Here is a 19711-nt window from a genome sequence, read left to right on the forward strand (position 1 = left end):
TTGGTTTTGTTCTTGAAGATCCACTTGGTGCCAATCACATTAGTTCCCTCGGGTCTAGGAACTAGCTCCCAAACTTCATTCCTTTTGAATTGCTCCAATTCTTCTTGCATAGCATTGATCCAGAACTCATCAGTCAGTGCCTCTTTCACATTCTTTGGCTCAGTTTTGGAGACAAAGCATGAATTGGAGACAATCTCAATCTCCCTTGATCTTGTAGTGACTCCTCTGTTTGGATCTCCTATAATCAGCTCCTTGGGGTGCATCTTCTGGATTCTAATGGAGGGACTCTTGTCAGGTTGATTGATGTTTGGTTCATCTGTAGCAGAATCAGAGTTTTCTGCATTTTCTGCATTTTCTGCACTTTTAGCTGTATCTGCTACATTGTCTCCCGATGTTCTGACATCTTCTTCGACATCCTTCTTTCTTGCTGGAGTTAGATCATCAACAACCACATTGATGGATTCCATCACAGTTCTGGTTCTGGAATTGAATACTCTATATGCTCTTCTGTTTGTGGAGTATCCCAAGAATATTCCTGCATCACTCTTGGGATCCATCTTTCTCCTTTGCTCTCTATCTGCCAAAATGTAACATGGACTTCCAAAGATGTGGAAGTGCTTGACAGTTGGCTTCCTCCCTTTCCAGATTTCATACAGTGTGGTTGGAGTCCCTCTTCTAAGTGTGACTCTGTTGTGGATATAGCATGCTGTGTTCATGGCTTCAGCCCAGAGATTATAGGGAAGTTCTTTGGCATGAAGCATGACCCTAGCAGCTTCTTGCAAAGTCCTGTTTTTCCTTTCAACTATGCCATTTTGTTGTGGTGTGATGGCTGCAGAGAACTCATGAGTGATGCCTTCAGATGTGCAGAATTCAGTAAACTTGCTGTTTTCAAACTCTCTGCCATGGTCACTCCTAATTCTCTTGATGACACAGTCTTTTTCTCTTTGAAGTCTTAGACTCAACTCTTTGAATACTTCAAAGGTGTCTGATTTCTCTCTGATAAAGTTGACCCAGGTAAATCTGGAGAAATCATCCACAACAACATAGGCATACCTCTTTCCTCCAAGGCTTTCAACTTGCATAGGCCCCATCAAGTCCATGTGAAGTAGTTCCAGCACCCTGGAAGTGGTCTGATGTTGAACCTTCTGGTGGGACATCTTGACTTGCTTTCCAATCTGACATTCACCACAGATTCTACCTTCTTCTATTTTCAGATTGGGAATGCCTCTAACAGCACCTTTGTCAATGATTTTCTTCATGCCTCTTAAGTGCAGATGTCCAAATCTTTGATGCCATATTTTGACTTCATCTTCTTTGGAGGATAGACATGTGGAGGAGTAACTGGTTTCTTGAGGTGTCCATAGGTAACAGTTGTCCTTTGATCTGCTGCCCTTCATTAGAACTTCACTCTTCTCATTTGTCACCAAGCATTCTGACTTTGTGAAGTTTACATTGAACCCTTCATCACACAACTGACTGATGCTGATCAAGTTTGCAGTCAGTCCCTTCACCAGCAGTACTTTGTTTAGACTAGGAAGTCCATCATGGACTAGCTTTCCCATTCCAGTGATCTTTCCTTTAGAGCCATCTCCAAATGTCACATAGCTAGTGGAGCAGGGTTCAATGTTCACCAGGAATTCTTTAACTCCTGTCATGTGTCTGGAACAGCCGCTATCTAGGTACCAATCTTCCTTAGCTGATGCTCTAAGTGAAGTATGAACAACAAGACTAACAATCTTGTGTTTTGGAACCCACATCATCTTCCTTCCGCTGCTGCTACTTTGAGTTCCACGATGTGGATGGCCATGTAGATGATAGCAAAAGGGCTTTATGTGACCATACTTGCCACAGTAGTGACACCTCTACTTCTTTCTTTTGCTCTTTTTCTGCTGCGTTCCATGATGTCGAGACCGATGTTGTGACATCGTGGCTCCAGTGCTGTTTTTGGCAGGAACAAATTCTATCATGGTTGTTCTGCCAGCAGATTTATGATTAAATCCAAGTCCTCTCTGGTTTCCAACATTCTTCCCAAGCTGTAGCACCTCATCAAGCATATCTGAGCCTTTATTCAGCATCTTTATTGATTTTGTCATGTTTTCCAGTTTAGAGTTCAGAAAACCAATTTCTCCTTTAAGTTCAGAGATCTCCTCTTCATGTGCCTCCTTCTCAGCCTCCAGATTTGCAATGACCTTCTTCAGTTGTGCTTCTTGCTGAAGAATCTTCTCACTTTTGATGCATAGTTCTCTATAGGATATAGCAAGCTCATCAAAAGTGATTTCAATATCAATATCACTTGAATCTTCATCAGATTCAAATCTCCCAGTGAGTGCATTCACATCTCTGTCAGAATCACTTTCTTGTTCACTCTCTGTATCATCAGACCAACATACAGAAAGTCCTTTCCTCTGCTTCTTGAGATGGGTGGGACATTCAGCTTTGATGTGTCCATAGCCTTCACACCCATGGCATTGAATTCCTTTGCTGTGACTGGGCTTTTCATCTGACTTCTTCTGGTATTCACTACCTTTCCTGATGTCGAAAGGGATGTTCCGGACATGTGGTTTCTGCCTCCTGTCCATTATGTTCAGCACTTTGTTGAACTGTTTTCCAAGGAGCACAACTGCGTTAGTCAGACCTTCATCAGTATCCAGGTCATACTCATCTTCTTCTCCTTCATCATTGGACACGAACGCCAGGTTCTTGCTCTTCTTTTCAGTCCTATCCGAGAGTCCTAGCTCAAAGGTTTGAAGGGAACCAATGAGTTCATCTACTCTCATGTTGCAAATGTCTTGGGCCTCCTCTATTGCAGTGACTTTCATGTCAAATCTCTTAGGCAACGATCTGAGGATCTTTCTCACCAGCTTTTCATCTGTCATCCTTTCTCCCAAGGCAGTGCAAGCATTGGCAATTTCAAGAATGTTCATGTGGAAGTCATGAATGCATTCTTCCTCCTTCATCTTCAGATTTTCGAATTTTGTAGCCAATAGTTGCAATCTGGACATCTTCACTTTGGAGGTTCCTTCATGAGTGGTTTTCAGAATCTCCCATGCATCCTTGGCAACTGTGCATGTGTTGATCAATCTGAAGATATTCTTGTCAACTCCATTGAATAGGGCATTCAAGGCTTTGGAGTTTCCAAGTGCCAATTCGTCTTCTTCTTTTGTCCAGTCTTCTTCTGGCTTCAATTCATCAGTGGGCTTTCCTTCTGTGTCCAGCATCTTGGGATGTTCCCAGCCTTTGATGACAGCTTTCCAGGTTCTGCTATCTAGTGATTTGAGGAAGGCCACCATCCTTGCTTTCCAGTATTCATAGTTGGTTCCATCCAGAATTGGTGGTCTGTTCACTGGTCCTCCTTCTTTCTCCATGTTCATCAGAATTTATCTCCCTAGATCTCACTCAGTGATTTAGAGTGCCCGCTCTGATACCAATTGAAATTCTGATACTGAGGACAGATGTCGTACAGGATGTCACGACATCGCGCTTCAGAACATGTAGATTATATATGACAGTATGAACAGATTAAACAAGTAAATAACACAAGAGAATTGTTAACCCAGTTCGGTGCAACGTCACCTACATCTGGGGGCTACCAAGCCAGGGAGGAAATCCACTAAAATAGTATTAGTTCGAAGATCTAACAGCCACTGTATACAACCTTCTCACCTATCCACTACCCATGCAACTTCTACCTAAGAGCCACTCTTAGATATGAGAACCCCTCTCACTCCCTCTCAATCACTCACCCGTGTTTACAAACAAATCAAAGACACACCAGAGATTGCTCTCTGAACAATAGAGATCAACTCTACACACTCAGGTCCAACACTTGATGTTAGGGTAACATCAAGGTGGCTCACAAAACACTCAAGTCACAAAACTCACAAAATAACTCTTCAATCTCTGACTTGATCAAAAAACCCGTGCAACCTTCATGTTTATATAGCAGTGTACGTATCTGGGCTGCAACAACTTGCGCTGGATAAGCTCTATCATTCTCCTGAAAAATCTGCACTTAAAGATCTAAAAGATAAAGTTTTATCTTTTAGTTTTTATCTTCAATCTCTAATCCCTGAACGAAACTATTCAAGTTTGTAATTCAATCTTTAATTATCTTTTAATTCGTTCCTAAAGATAGAGCTCCTAATCTGTTGCTGACTGCACATTAATCTGTTAAAGATATAACAGATTTATGTGTCCAGTATTTTCGGGCAGGATGTCCTGGACATTGTATCCGACATCGTGGATCCTGCAGCTTCAATTCTTCATTTGACATTTTATCTTGCCTTGTGCATTGTGCAGCCCAATCTGATTCCTTGACATAATGTTAGACATCATGTGCAGCAACTCCAGCTTTCCTTCATTGTCTAAGTGCTTATGTTTTAACAAAATTTTAGCCAATCTTTTAAAACTAAGTAAAGCTAAGCACTAACATCTTTGGTTCGGCGCAGACAAAAGTGGACACATGATTTGGTTTGTAACTAAGTAGGTGATTGCCTTGCGCATCCCTCAAGTTTAAACCAAGTTAAGGTTACTATTCTCTTTCCCTTTTTCTTTGCTTTTGACAATTCTGCACATTGTTCAGACATTGTCTGGTCCAAAGAACCTCTCTTTTTGTTTTCTTTTCTTTTGCTTTTCTTCAATCTTTGATTGATTGATTTTTTTTTTTCTTTTCTTTTATTTTCTATTGACTCATAATTGTAACCCAAGGTAAAGGAAAATTCTCTTGGAAGACCCTTCGTTTCTCTCTTACAAGGGTAAGGTTGGAAATTTCCATCTTAAGTCAAGGTTATGGTAAAAAATGATGTTTGGCTCGAAAGGCCTACAGATGGAGAGACATGATGGATGTCAGGATATTTGTTTAGCAAGTGGAACAGGAATAAGGGAATGCCCCAAATCATTTCCATGCCACGCATATGATGATGATGATTAGAAATTTATGCAAAATTGATCATGGCACGCATCCATATGGACACTCAAACATAAAGCTTTTATGGCCATGCAAACACTAAGGCTTAGGGTTTGTTTCCCCTATTCAATCAACCCAGTGTTTCCAAAAAATGCTCCTTTATCAAGTCACGCATACATCCGAGTCCATTTAGGCATTTAGGAAAATCTTTCATTGCGTTCACCCTTCAGGCACACACATATCTTTTTTTCAAAAACCTTTTTATGTCATGATTCGTGAATTTTCCAAAGAAAATTGGCGGTCATTCTCTTCCAAAAATGTGTTGACTTTTTAGTTTTCTTTCTCTTAGCTTTTTCTTTCAATCAATTTCTTTCAAGCAAATTTTTTTTAGAAAAGGCTTATAACCCAGGCAAAGTTGGTATCCGAGATTACACATTATCGAAAGGAATAAAAGGCGTGTGAATGAAAATTAATCAATACACAAGATCCTGTATTTTTGTTTCCAACAAACCATCTCAAAGTAAATATGACAAGATGCTAGAAGCGGTCAAGTTAATCACAATGAGATAGCCAATAACTAAAAGCAATAACATGAAGCCCAATTTCATCGCAACTAGATAACCAAAAAACCAAAAGCAATAACATACAGTCCACTTTTATTGCAACAAGATAACAAAATAAAAACTGAAAGCAATAACATCAAAATAAAGACAAAATCACAAATTTTTTTGGGTGATCCTGGTCGTGCAACTCTGCCTCCTCAAATGAAGAAATCCATCACATCAGCCATATCGTCATCCTCCTGGGCTCCCTCATCGTCCCTAGGGGCCCCTGTGGGTCTTGCCCCTATCTTAAAATTGGGCTCATCCCCAGGCCAGGCAACCGTGGCCCCGAACTGCTTGGGGGTAGGCTACAAAAAAGGACTAGTATCCTGGATCTTCTGGTGCATAGTGTATCGATAGAAGGTCTCATTCAGCTGCACCTGACCCCGGTGATTGTCCGCCTGTTGGCCAGTCACATGCTGCATGCACCTGTGCACCTGAGTGGAGATGGACTCCAGGAATGGTGTCTCTTGTAGAGGCGACGGTGGCACATCTACAGTTGGCTGCTGCTGGCCCTCGTCCTGCTGCTGCTGTGCCTGACCCGATTGTGGTGCCTGCCTTGGCACGCAATATTTCTCTATGAAGGCCCTATTGATGGAGGGCCGGATAAGTTTGGCAGGAGTGACCGACACTCCATAGAATTGGAAAAGGCCCGTGATCAAAGTAGGAAACCCCAGGGCCCTGTTGGACTTCTCCAGGTCCACTGGGTGTCTAGGAGGTGTGATCCCTACAAATTGATATATAGCGTCTAAGATTAGTTGGGATTCAACAATCGTTTTCCATAGTGAGCCAGTAATACCCTGCCCTCAGAATCCTTCGGGCCATGGCATGTCCATTGGCATGTGTTCCAAAGGACCCCTCGTGAACTTTTACTAGCATCTGCTCAGCCTCCCAGGCATCCACACATCGGAGCAAAACCATATCATGGTTCCTCTTGTAGATGATATTTCCACTCAGGAAGAAGCCGATTGCTAACCTTCACAACGTCCTTTTATCGTTGTTAGAGGCCTCCCACGGGTATTCCTTGTCTTCGATATATTGCTTGATGTCAAAGTACCAAGGTTTGCCATCTTGCTCTTCTTCTATCAAGTAGCAGTGTGCAGGCTTGCCACGACATCTAAATTCGATGTACGACAAATCCTCATGTGGGGTTAGTTGGAACATGGATGCCAGGGAGGCAAGGGCATCGACCATCTGGTTCTCCTCTCTGGGAATATGATGGAAGGATACATCATCAAAGAACTTTGTTAATTTCTTGATGTAGGCCTGGTAGGGTATCAACTTATGATCCCTAGTCTCCCATTCTCTTCTCAACTTGTGGATTACCAAGGCCGAGTCCCCATACACCTTGAGCACCTTGACCTTGAAATCAATTTCCGCTTGGTTCCCAAGGGCGCACGCCTCGTACCCAGCCATGTTATTCGTGCAGTCAAAGCCCAAGCTAGTTGTAAAGGGTATGCATTGATCATCGGGGGTAACCAAAATTGCCCTTACTCTATGGCCTAGTACGTTGGACGCACCGTCAAACCACACTATCCATTTGTCCCTATCCTCATCCTCCATCTCCTCCTTCAACAAGGTCATGATGTCCTCATCCGAGAATTCCAGATGCATAGGTTGGTAGTTGTTGATGGGCTACTGAACCAGGTAATCTGCCAAGGCGCTTCCCTTTATCGCTTTTTGAGTGACATAAACAATGTCAAATTCTAATAATAGAACCTGCCACTGAGCGATCCGTCTGGGGAGAGAAGGTTTCTCAAATATGTACTTGACTGGGTCCATTTTGGACACCAACCAAGTGGTGTAGCTCAGCATGTATTGCCTTAAATGGTGGGCTGCCCACACCAAGGCACAACATGTCCTTTGAAGCAAAGAGTAGTGCATTTCACATGCTGTGAACTTCTTGCTTAAGTAATAGACAACCTATTCCCTCTTTTCGGACTCGTCATGTGCCCCAACATACACCCCATACACTAATCCAATACAGTCATATATAGGATAAGGGGTCTTTTGGGCACCGGTGGCACAAGCACGAGAGGATTCGTAAGGCATTGCTTGATCCTTCCGAACGCCATTTAGCAGTCATTGTTCCATTGGACAGATTGGTTCTTGCGTAATAGCTTGAAGAGAGGCTCACAAGTAGCAGTTAGCTGCGATATGAACCTCGCTATGCCATTCAGGTGTCCTAGGAAGCCTCAGATCTGCTTCTCAGTGCGTGGCTTGGGCATTTCAAGGATGGCTTTCACCTTGTCCAGGTCCACCTCTATCCCTTCTCGGTGTGTGGCTCGGCCATTTCATGGATGAAAGTGCAAGAACAAATGAAGAAGGATTGTATATTTATATATTTATGGAAACAAAAGACATGCCCAAATAGGGAGAGAACCCTAAAGCCTAGGCCCAACTATAGGGTTAGGACTAACGAATTACATTGTGATTGCCAAAGAAATTCCAGGTTGTTCAACAATTCGCCAGTTCCCCAATTCAAACTCTGGAGGGCACGATCGCACCCAATTTGATTGCTCTTGAAGGACTTCTTCATGGATCATGGTGACCTACCCTTCACACATCCAATCCGCACTGACAAAGCTTTTGTTGATGTTACATAAGGGAATCCTTTTCACTTACGGCCCTTGCGACTGGCCCATGCTCTTTCCCCTCCTTTCTAGGGAAATCCTCCTCACGTTGGTGTGTGTAGGCTCATATCCCAGTCCTAACCTTCCGCGGTTGCCTGTGAACTCTTTCAAGCTTGCCACACCATCACCATTCCGGCCCAAGCCTATGTCGGGCTCGTATCCATGTCCCAACATCACACGGGCTACCATGAACATGGCTCCAGATGAGCGCGGTTGCACCGGGGGAGACTCCACATAAGCGTTGCTCACCACTTTGAATGCTTGAAAGGCAGTGGCCAAGGACTCCTCCTTAGCCTCCATATAGAGTGTAGAAGAAGGACAACTTACAAGAATGTCTTCCTCCCCCAAGACTATGATCAAATGCCTTTCCACTACAAATTTCAACTTTTGGTGGAGCGTTGAAGGTACTACCCCAACTGAGTGAATCCAAGGTCGGCCTAATAGGCAACCATAGGCTGAGTTGATATCCATCACATGGAAAGTGATTTGGCAGATGTGGGGTCCAATCTGAATTGGGAGATCAATCTCCCCCCTTACGTCTCGGCGGCTGCTGTCAAAAGCCCGCAAGACCACGGAGCTCGGACTTAGGTGTCATGCGTTGAAAGGCAATTTGTCCAAGGTAGCCTTGGGCATGACATTAAGTGATGAGCCATTGTCAATAAGCACCTTGGCCATGATGTGGTCCAAACAATTGACGGATACTTGTAAGGCCCTATTATGTCCCCGACCCTCGACGGGTATCTCCTTATCGATGAACGTGAGGTAATTGTTGGCGGTAATATTATTGATGATGCCCCCGAAGCCCTCCACAGATATGTCTTGGGCGACATGGGCTTTGTTTAAGATCTTGACCAACAGCGCCAGATGAGGCTCAGAGTTCATGAGTAGTCCCAACAGGGAGATCCTAGTAGGGGTTTTATTGAGTTGTTCAATTACCTTGAACTCGCTCTGTTGGATGATGCATAGGAACTCAGTCGCTTCTTCAGCGGATATTCCCTTTTCGTTGAAGTCCTCTTCTTCCTTAGTGAACCTTTCGACTGGGACCTCCTCATCCAGAATTGGGCTCGCCTTGTCGCTCCTTTCCACATCCACCTTCGCCTTTCCTTTTAGGTCCTTGGACCGCACCGACGGCTCGGGTGCCGTGAAGATCCGCCCACTATGGGTCACACCGCTCATGGCAGAGATGTTAGTGACCTTGGTGGTGGGTTGATCACCTCTGACGGACGCGTCTTTTATTCCCTCGGGCCTTTGTGGGGCGTACCTCCATGGGTGATGTGTCATTATTTTCTCCTATTTCTTACCCCTTTATGTCACCATTTTAATTACTGATTAGCCTTAATTATCAAATTAATTATGCATTTTTATCATTTGGGGCTACTTGACTAATTCTGTGTTTTAATTTAATTTCAAGAGAATTATAAGCAATTGGGCTCGGATCCAGAATTGGGCTGAACCGGCTTGAACTTGAAGAGAGCAGACAATTTTATTTGTCGTCCAGTTTTATTTTATTTCATTTTGGGGCTGTATTTTTGTAATTGGGCCACCAGACCTTATTGGGCCCAAAAATCAGATTTGTAAGCTTTGGGGCCTAGTGACCTTTAGGAGCCCAACTGCTAAGGTTTTAGGTGGCTGGTTACTGTTCACGCGCATGGTATTGTTAACATAGCAACTCCAATTTCGTTCTCTGCTTCAAATTCAAGTTTCATTTTCTGCTTTTAATTCTAGTTTCGTTTTCATTTCTGTCTTCTAATTTCAGTTCGTTTTCTGCCTTTGATTTCCTTTTCGTTTCTGCTGTTAATGGAAGGCTGAATCTCTAGTGTTGTTTTCTCTTGAGGTTTAAGCGTAGCTCTCTTTGAGGTTTTGTTATTAATATTAAATTCTGATAAGTTTTTCCCCTTCCCCAATTATTTTGTATTTGTTGCTGATATTAATCCACGCATGCTTAATGCTTGATTAATTGTCTATGTGCTTAATTAACATTCATGCTTAATGGACATGTGAGAGGGATTAATTGGTGTATGTGTTGCTTAATCACATAATGACAGCCTTGTGTTAATTTTCGCTTAGTAAATTAATCTCGGGTTGGATTAAGTGGTAGAGCTTATTAGGGATAAATTCTCGTAACCTAGGATAAGAGACTTGCTTTTGAATCAAGGGGAAACAACATGTTTTAGTTCTGTTATTTTTTTAATTCAAGTTTGCTTTCTTTTTAAATTACCAAAAAAAAAAAACAAACTCCCCCCCCATTTCGTTACTGTTTTATTATTACACGTTATGAACGTTTGTTTAATCATTGCTCACTGGGAGACGACCTTGGATCACTTCCTAGATACTGCATTTTAATGTTTATTTGATTCGGGTACGACTCCAAACCAATGGGACCGCCTTGTCATTCTTGTAAGGGAAAAGGGCAGGCTTCTTAACCGGGATAGGTTGGAAGCCTCGGGGCTTATGCATGGTAACATCCCTGGTGAAGTAGATCACCAAGGGCTTGGGTTTGCTCGGGCTCTTGTCAGCCGATTGCATGCACACATCTTGCTCCCATTTCCTTGTGCCACAAACCTCAAACAGGCCTTTGTCCATCCACCCATGTAGCAGGTCCTCCGCCACCGGGCATGCCTCTACATCGTGTGACGCTCCCGGGTGTATCAAACAAGCATCTCCCTTGCCCCCATCAAGGAAAATCACGCCCGCCTCGTGTAGTGCTTCCAATATAAACCTCCTAGAGGTTACCATATCTTCCATCTGCTTTGGCCTTTGAGGTCCACACTCCTTCACTGCATTAACTGCTGATCTCCCATGACTGGCAAGATGATTCGTCCTTACGTTTGGGCTGTCTTCTTGGAATGTCAGCCATCCCACATTGATCAAACTCTGGACCTTATGTTTGAGGGCAACACATTGTTCTATCGAATGCCCTGGGACACCCCCATGATAAGCGTTGGTTGCGTTAGGGTTGTACCATCGAGGGAAAGGAGATTGGTAAATCCTCTAGGGACCCACCATCGCCATTTCGTTGGTAATCAAGGATGGTAGCAAGTCTGTGTACGGCATCGGGATCGGGGCGAATTCCACTAGTTTCTTCACTGGAAAATTCTTTCCTGGATTGGTGCTCGTGTTAGGATTGGATTTGCTGGCGGGCGAGGTTGTGTGGGAGCAGGGTTTTGAGTGAGGGATTTTTGTGGTTGAGCAGGTGCCCTTTGCTGGATGGGCACCAGATTGGAAGGGTTTTCGACGTGGGTCGAAAAACTTGGTTGGTGTTGGGCATATTGATAAGTGTTGCGAGGAGTTTGTTGGGGTTTTGGCCAAGTAGGAGTTGAAGTCACAACGTGGGAATCTCCTTTCTTCTTCTTTGCCCCACTTGCCCTGAATCTCCTATTGCTCGTGCTGGCAAGAGTGGTGGTCGCTCTTTTGGCAAGTATACTGAGTTGCACAAGTAATATAAAATGGTAAGACCGAGTATCGTATCCTCAGGGAATTTGTTTCACTTAGACATGGTACATCCAGTATGCAAACATTTGTATGGATTAAAAGAAAGTAAATATTAAGTTGAATTCTATACTAAAGTCTATTTGAATATAAACTAAATATCTAGAATTTTGGAAGTGAAAACAGTCAAGTAAAAAGCGTTGGGTCGTTCTACAGAATTTCTATTGATGTTAAAATGTATTTTTCTCTATCTAACGTTATCCTAGTGTTCTTATGTTGAGAAATTACTCAAACCAAGATCCCTCTAGTGAATGAGCCTAACCTCCTTAAACTTCATCCTTAATCCCTTAACAAACTTGGTCTAAAAGAGTTGCATTAAGCCTACAACATAATACGAACTAGATCATTGCACTCTATTCCTAGACATACAGATTTCTAGCTTGCTTTACCTAGTTCTAAGGCTTTAAAGCATTTCCCAATGCTAAAAATCTTAACTATACATACAAATGGTTGATCAAGCCACAAGCATGTTAAATAAGCATAGATAGAAGCAATGAACACATAAAAATAACATTAAATAAATAGTGAAAGAGTGTTACATCAAGGTTCAGCAGAACTTCCCAACAAAGAGGCTTAGCCTTCCATTACAAGCAATATACTCTCAATACAAGAAAGGATGAGTTTTGAGTGAAAGAAAATGGAAAAGGCTGGTTGAGGATGTCTCCTACAACCTCTAAACCCTAAACTTCACTCCTCTAACCTAAGCTCCCTTTTTTGCTCTCTTTTTGTCGCTTCAGGTTCTCCTTATGCTCTGTTTTCGACTCTCTATCTAAAACTATGCTTTATTTCTGCCAACTTCAGTGTTTTAAAGGCTCTTGGACCTTTCAGCTTCCGAAGGCTTGCTTAGCGGGCCAGTCTCGCTAAGTGAGAGTAAGTAAATTTTTGCTTAGCAAGATTGGGCGTGCTAAGTGCGAGAAGAGACAACATCCTCGCTGGGCTGGCTGGCTACGCACTGGGCAAGCACATCTCTAACTCTTTCTCATTTAGGGTTTCCAAACCTGCTAAGCGAGCTGTATGCCTCGCTAAGCGGATGCCACTCGCTGAGCGGATCTGCCTCGCTGAGTGAGTCATCAACTACTTGAACCTTCTCTTCTTTGGCCTAAAACTGAAGTGGATTCAACATTAATTCACAAAATGGGAGTATCTACTCTATAAAATCATACTAAATAGAAAAATATGTACAATTCCTACAAAAAGAACCATAAATTGGAGGTAAGGCGCTATTTCCTTGCAAATATTCAACATAAAACTAACTCATGAATAGTGACTAACAAACTCCCCCAAATTTACAGTTTTGCTTGTCCTCAAGCAAAGAAATAATATGTTACTTGTCCTCAAGTGACGAAATTCCCAGTGGTTAACCAGAAATGTGTTTGCTCCAAAATATTCAATTGCATGAATAGAGGTGATTCAAAATACTTCAACCAATAACCCTTCATAAAGATATGCAGTATTTCAAAGATATGAACATGTTCATTAAACAACACAAATGAAATAAGCTAGCAAGCAAGATAGGTATCAAGGAAGGTTCATCAAGCTTAATACTCACAGTCGTTGTTTCTCTCATAAGCACAAGTGTTTAAGGAAATTCTTCAAATCAACAACCAAAAAAGTCTCAACTTTTGCAATTCATCTTATGTCAACAATCACAAACACACAAATTGAATCTGAAAAACTTTCTTGGCTTGTAATGAGGCTGATGCAATCCTACCCCCCAAGGGCATTGGACAGAAGACTCCAAGAAGATTTGGGACAAAGATGCAAGAGAAGGCCCTAGGGTTCTCATGAGCCTTAGGGTAGATTTCGGGCCTATGGGCTAAGTATGAGCCCACTTATCTTTGTACATATTAGATTAAGGTTTAACTAATTTTGTTCCTTGTATTTAGGGCTCCATAATGTAGGTAGGGTACCCTAGAAATATAGGATTTTTCAGCCCTTGTATTTTTAGGCCACCTAGACTAGTTTTTGTATTAGGGGTAGTTTTGTAATTTCACATGCACTAAGAGAATATTTGATGTGTGTGGTTGGAAATAAATTTAATTGAATTGGTAGAAGCCCAATCCAATTAAATTTTAGAGGGGGAGGTGAGCATTTGCTTACCATACCCCATTGCCACATCATATAGTCACACTTTGTGCATGTCCTTCATGCTTTACATGCCTCATGACACCTAAGTATACTTAGTGGAGAATCTTGGAATTGATCTGGGATTAGTGGGCTGAACCATAACTAAAATTCACTAATCATAATTAGTGAAATTTTGGCTCCAAAGTTTGGCTCCACAAATTCAATTTTAAATTCAAGTGAAATTTGAATTGAAATTCAAATTTCCCTCCAATTTTGTGTGACACTTAGGCTATAAATAGAGGTCATGTGTGTGCATTTTTTTAACTTTGATCATTTGAAAATTAAACTTCAGATTTCAGAGCTCTCTTAGAGCACAAAATTTCGTGCTCTTCTCTCCCTCTCCCTTCATTCATCTCCTTCTTCCTCCAAGCTCTTATCCATGGCCTCCTATGGTGGTGAGCTTCTTCTAGACTCATCTTCTCCTTGAATTGGCGTCTCCTCTCTCTCTTCCTTCTCCCAAAGAAAAGAAAAGGATAGAAGGGCTCAACAGGTTAACATTAGCCTCCCATATTTCCATGGAAAAGATAATGTTGAGGCCTACTGAGATTGGGAAATAAAGGTTGAACAACTCTTTCCTTGCCATCATATTAGCGAAGAGAGAAAAGTTCCATTGGCTGCCCTTAGCTTTCAAGGGTATTCCCTCTATTGGTGGACTTCCCTTGTTAGGGAATGAAGGATTCATGGGGATCCTCCAATAGAGTATTGGAATGATCTTAAGAGTGCCCTTAGGAAGAGGCGCATTCCCTCCTACAATGAAAGGGAGCTTATGGACAAGCTCCAAAGGCTTAGACAAGAGAGTATGAGTGTTGAAGAATATAGACAACAAATGGAACTACTCTTTTTAAGAGCTGGACTTAGGGAGGAGGAAAGAACAAGCATAGCTAGGTTCCTTAGTGGGCTTAATATGGAAGTGAGGGACAAGGTTGAACTCCTTCCATATAGGGACCTAGATGAGCTAGTCCAACTTTGTATAAGAGTGGAGCAACAACTTAAAAGAAAGCCTTCTTCAAAATCTAATGGCTCTCAGTCTTATCCAAGGAAGGACCAAGCCCATGGAATTTTGGGGGCTGCACCTTCAAAACCCAAGGAAGATAAGGGTAAGACCATAGAGAAATACACCCCTAAGACTAGTTCCCAAGAAAGGACTAGCAACATTAAATGCTTTAAATGTCTTGGGAGAGGTCAAGACATTTATAGTAGTCAAGAGGAGACTACTTCTTGCCCTTCCTCTAGTGGAAGTGAAGATGAAGTAAGGGGTGAAGAGTCTAGTGAGGAAGTCTACCCCCATGAAGAAGGTGACCTCTTAATGGTTAGAAGGCTCCTTGGAGGTCAATCTTGTGATCTATGTCAATCCCAAAGAGAGAACATCTTTCATACAAGATGCAAAATTTTAGATAAAACTTGTTCTCTCATTGTGGATAGTGGATCTTGTTGCAATTGTTGTAGCACAAGATTAGTTTCCAAGTTAAACCTCAGTATCATTCCCCACCCAAAACCTTATAAACTTAAATGGCTCAATGAGCAAGGGGAAATGATAGTTAACCAACAAGTGAAGGTACCTTTCTCCATTGGGACATATAAGGATGAAGTTAGTTGTGATATAGTTCCCATGGAGGCAGGATATATTCTTTTAGGAAGGCCATGGCAATTTGATAGGAAGATCATTTACAATGGCCTAACTAATAAATTACCCTTACCCATCTTGGCACTAAATTTGTGTTGCATCCTCAAACACCTTCACAGGTGGCCAAAGATCAACTAACTATGAAAGATAAGAGGGATGAGGAAGAAAAACAAAAGAAAAAGAAGGATAGTAAGGCCTTGTCTTCAAAGGCCAAGGGGAAGGAAAAGGAGGAAAAGGATTCCTCCAAGAAGATTGTTAACATGGAAAATCATGTTGCAACAAAAGGTGATATTAAAAGAGCACTCCTTCTTAAACAATCTTTCTACCTTCTCCTATCAAGGGAAACATCCCTTAGCACCGCCATACCTCTTGAGCTTGAGGTTATTCCTCAAGTAAAGGAGTTGTTGGATGAGGGTTTGGTTCGCAAGAGCTTAAATCCTTGTGCTTTGTTGGTGCCTAAAATAGGTATTATTAGGCACCAAATCCCTATGATAGGTAGTATGATGAATGTGTTGAGTGGTGCAACACTCTCTTGTAAAATCACTAATGCACCCAACTTCTTCATGATTTGTGTACATAGGGACTCATTAGGTAAGTTTGTTATTATTTTTTGTTTGAATGCAAACCTAGGTGCTCATGTGGGACACCTTAGGTTTGTCGTAATTTTTTGTAGGAATAATCAACATGAAAATAAAGAAAAAGGTATGTTTTATTCCATTACTTTCCCTAACTTTTTAAATAGTGATCAAGAGCTTCCCATGGACCCTAAGAGAATAAAGGTCATTCCTGAGTGGCCTACTCCACCAAGTATAAGGGAAATTTGGGGCTTCAATATCTTAACAAACTTTTACAAAAGGTTTATCCCATATTTTTCTATACTTGTAGCACCTCTCATTGAGTTGGCGAGGAACTATATTCTCTCATGGGAAGATGGCCAGGAAAGGAATTTTCTGTCCTTACCGTACTTTAACATACCCAACATCACTAATACATATGTTTTTATTCTTTTTACAGGTGTTGAGGAAAGAATCCATGAGTTTCAAGAACCTCTGGATTTGAGGTCAAATCCTTTTCAAGGGGGAGGGAATGATGCAATCCTACCCCCCAAGGGCATTGGATAGAAGACTCCAAGAAGATTGTGCCAAAGATGCAAGAGAAGGCCCTAGGGTTCTCATGAGCCTTAGGGTAGATTTTGGGCCCATGGGCTAAGTATGAGCCCACTTATCTTTGTACATATTAGATTAAGGTTTCATTAATTTTGGGTCTTGTATTTAGGGCTCCATAATGTAGGTAGGGTACCCTAGAAATATAGGATTTTTCAGCCCTTGTATTTTTAGGGCACCTAAACTAGTTTTTGTATTAGGGGTAGTTTTGTGATTTCGCATGCACTAAGAGAATATTTGATGTGTGTGGTTGGAAATAAATTTAATTGAATAGGTAGAAGCCCAATCCAATTAAATTTTAGAGGGGGACGTGAGCATTTGCTTACTACACCCCATTGCCACATCATATAGTCATACTTTGTGCATGTCCTTCATGCTTTACATGCCTCATGACACCTGTCGCAACCTACCCTTCGGCGGGAGGGCGACGCGAGACTCGCGGGATGCGTGTTCCACGAAAGGAATACGCGCGGAGTCGCCACCAACGTTTATTTGAGGAAAACGTCGGAAAAACCGGAAAAGACGCGATCTACGAACTTCTTAGTGAAAGGTTCGGGAGTTGTATTTACGCACGGGGAAGGTATTAGCACCCCACACGCCCGTCCCAAGGGACGGCAGCCTTTAATCGAATGTGCAAACATGACTTTGATTTTTATGTTCCCTTTTATGTTCTTATATCCTTTATATCCTTTTTATATTTTTCCTTTTTTGAGGTCGACAAGGGTGTTTCCCTTTGCTCCTACGTATTCCTCAATTTGGGATGAGAAAATCAGACCTACGTAGTTCTTTTGGAACAAAGTGTTTGGTTAAGTTGTTTTTGTCTTTTTGCAAAACATGTTTTTATTGAACAAAAGGTCCTTTAAGGTGTTGAACCATTAAACGGTCTTTTGATTTTGAAAGGGGAGAAACGTTAAGGCGTTGGACCATTAACGACCTCTTGTTTTTGAAAGGAGAGAAACGTTAAGGCATTGGACCATTAACGATCTCTTGGGGTGGTCGACAAAAGCGGGGCTTTTGCTCCTACGTATCCTCAATGAGGAACTCAGACCTACGTAGTTCTTTCTTATCAAGCGATTCCTTTTTTACTTAAGTGGCGATCATTTTAAGGCGTTGGACCTTAAAAATGATCCATTTTACTTACTTAAAAATTGATCCATTTTTGTGGACGAGCTTGACTAGGCGAGTTGATTTTAGCCTTAGTTTCACTTTAGTTATTAATCAATTCGATTAAGAATGAGAAATCCCAAAGAGAAAACGTCCGATTGATTTTCCGCTTTATTTTACTAAAAGATGTCTTTTTGATTATTATATTATTTTTTACCTCTTTTTTTGATTTCCAACGTGGTTACGGCATGACCGAACGGTCGGAATTTATTTTAACCGAAGTTAACGGATAATATAATTCAAACGTTCGGTGGAAATTTATTTTATTTTTAAGTTAAGCGAGAAACGACTTAAGTAAAATGGCTTAAGCACGTCAACAGGGGGTATAAAAAGTAAACAAAACGAGAATAAAAATGCACGAAACACAATGTGGACCACTACGGGTACATAGAATGAATCGAAAAGCTTGGTTCGAGGTACTTACCCGTTGAAGATCGAAGAACGATGAAGAACGAATGAAGAACGTCGAAGAAAGGTCGAAACCTTTGCGAGATTCCTCACGGAAAACGTTACGGAAACGTTTCGGAAGCGCCTCGGCTTAGATTTTTTTCACGGAAACAATTTTTCCAAGCAAATTCAAAAGAGAGAGAAGTGCCTAAGGGGCTGGACCATTTCCTTCTTGCTTTCCTCCCCTATTTATAGCAAAATAGGGGAGGTGGTTGCCGCCCAGCTCGCCCAGGCGAGCTCAGCTCGCCCAGGGGAGCAGGGTTGCTTCCTCCAGAAGCAACCGCCTTCTGGAGGAATCTTCTGGAGGGCCCAAATGGGCCTGGGTGCTATTTGCACCCACATTTTTACTAAGTACACCCCCCTCTGCTGTTTTTTGGTGATTCTTTTTTTCGTAAAGTTACGGAAACTTACGAATTTCGTAACGATACTTGTTTTCTTTCCGTAATGTTACGGAACCTTGCGGATTACATAATCATCCCCTCTTTGACTTACGGAATGTTACGGAACCTCACTTAATTATGCAACGATGCTTCCATTTGATTTCCGGTGTGTCACGGAAACTTACGGATTGTGCATCAATATTTTTTGGTTTTTCGGCATGTCCTGGAATTTCACAAATTGCCTAATGATGGGTGCCAAGCACCTCACGAGGACCAAAGAATGGTCGCACGTCATCGAGCAAAGGTCCCCGGACGAAATTAGGGTATGACAACACCTAAGCACACTTAGTGGAAAATCTTGGAATTGATCTTGGATTAGTAGGCTGAACCATAACTAAAATTCACTAATCATAATTAGTGAAATTTTGGCTCCAAAGTTTGGCTCTACAAATTCAATTTTAAATTCAAGTGAAATTTGAATTGAAATTCAAATTTCCCTCCAATTTTGTGTGACACTTAGGCTATAAATAGAGGTCATGTGTGTGCATTTTTTTTAACTTTGATCATTAGAAAATTAAACTTCAGATTTCAGAGCTCTCTTAGAGCACAAAATTTCGTGCTCTTCTCTCCCTCTCCCTTCATTCATCTCCTTCTTCCTCCAAGCTCTTATCCATGGCCTCCTATGGTGGTGAGCTTCTTCTAGACTCATCTTCTCCTTGAAGTGGCATCTCCTCTCTCTCTCTTCCTTCTCCATTCCGCTGCCATTCATTTTCCAAGAAGCAAAGGAATACGTTGATGAAGAAGATCCTAGGCCTACAAGCTCTAATGGAGGTTACATCACCAAGGGTATTGGATACAAGACTCCAAGAAGATTGGGTTAGAGCTGCTAAACAAGACCGTAGGGTTCTCATGAACCTCAGGGTAGATTTCTGAGCCCATGGGCCAAGGTTGGGTCCACTCTTCCTTGTAAATATTTGAATAGGTTTTTCCTTCATTTTGGGCCTTGTATTTTGGCCATTCAAGTTGTATAGGGTTTTAGCCTTGTATTTCATGGCATTTTGAAGTAGTCTTTGTAGTAGGGACTTTGTTGTATTTTCATGTATTTTTGGCATAAGGGTGAGCTTAGCTATTATAGGGGGTGTGTGTAGTTGATTTCTAGTTTCTCATCTCAAGGAG

The 19711-nt window shown here is 41.9% G+C and overlaps 1 protein-coding gene across 1 annotated transcript; it reads right to left on the reverse strand.

Annotated features, from left to right (window-relative positions):
* Positions 1-6486: 6486 nt before the first annotated feature.
* On the reverse strand, positions 6487-7092 carry LOC114411157. Its single transcript, XM_028374913.1, has one exon. The coding sequence runs from the start codon at positions 7090-7092 to the stop codon at positions 6487-6489; it is 606 nt and encodes a 201-aa protein (XP_028230714.1).
* Positions 7093-19711: the final 12619 nt, after the last annotated feature.

The sequence above is a fragment of the Glycine soja genome, chromosome 5, assembly GCF_004193775.1.
Source record: "Glycine soja cultivar W05 chromosome 5, ASM419377v2, whole genome shotgun sequence".
In the NCBI taxonomy this organism is placed as follows: Eukaryota; Viridiplantae; Streptophyta; class Magnoliopsida; order Fabales; family Fabaceae; genus Glycine; species Glycine soja.

Bases quoted from the DNA above. Each gene is read 5' to 3' on its own strand.
- LOC114411157 (XM_028374913.1), bottom strand. From the start codon at position 7,092: ATGACCTTGTTGAAGGAGGAGATGGAGGATGAGGATAGGGACAAATGG.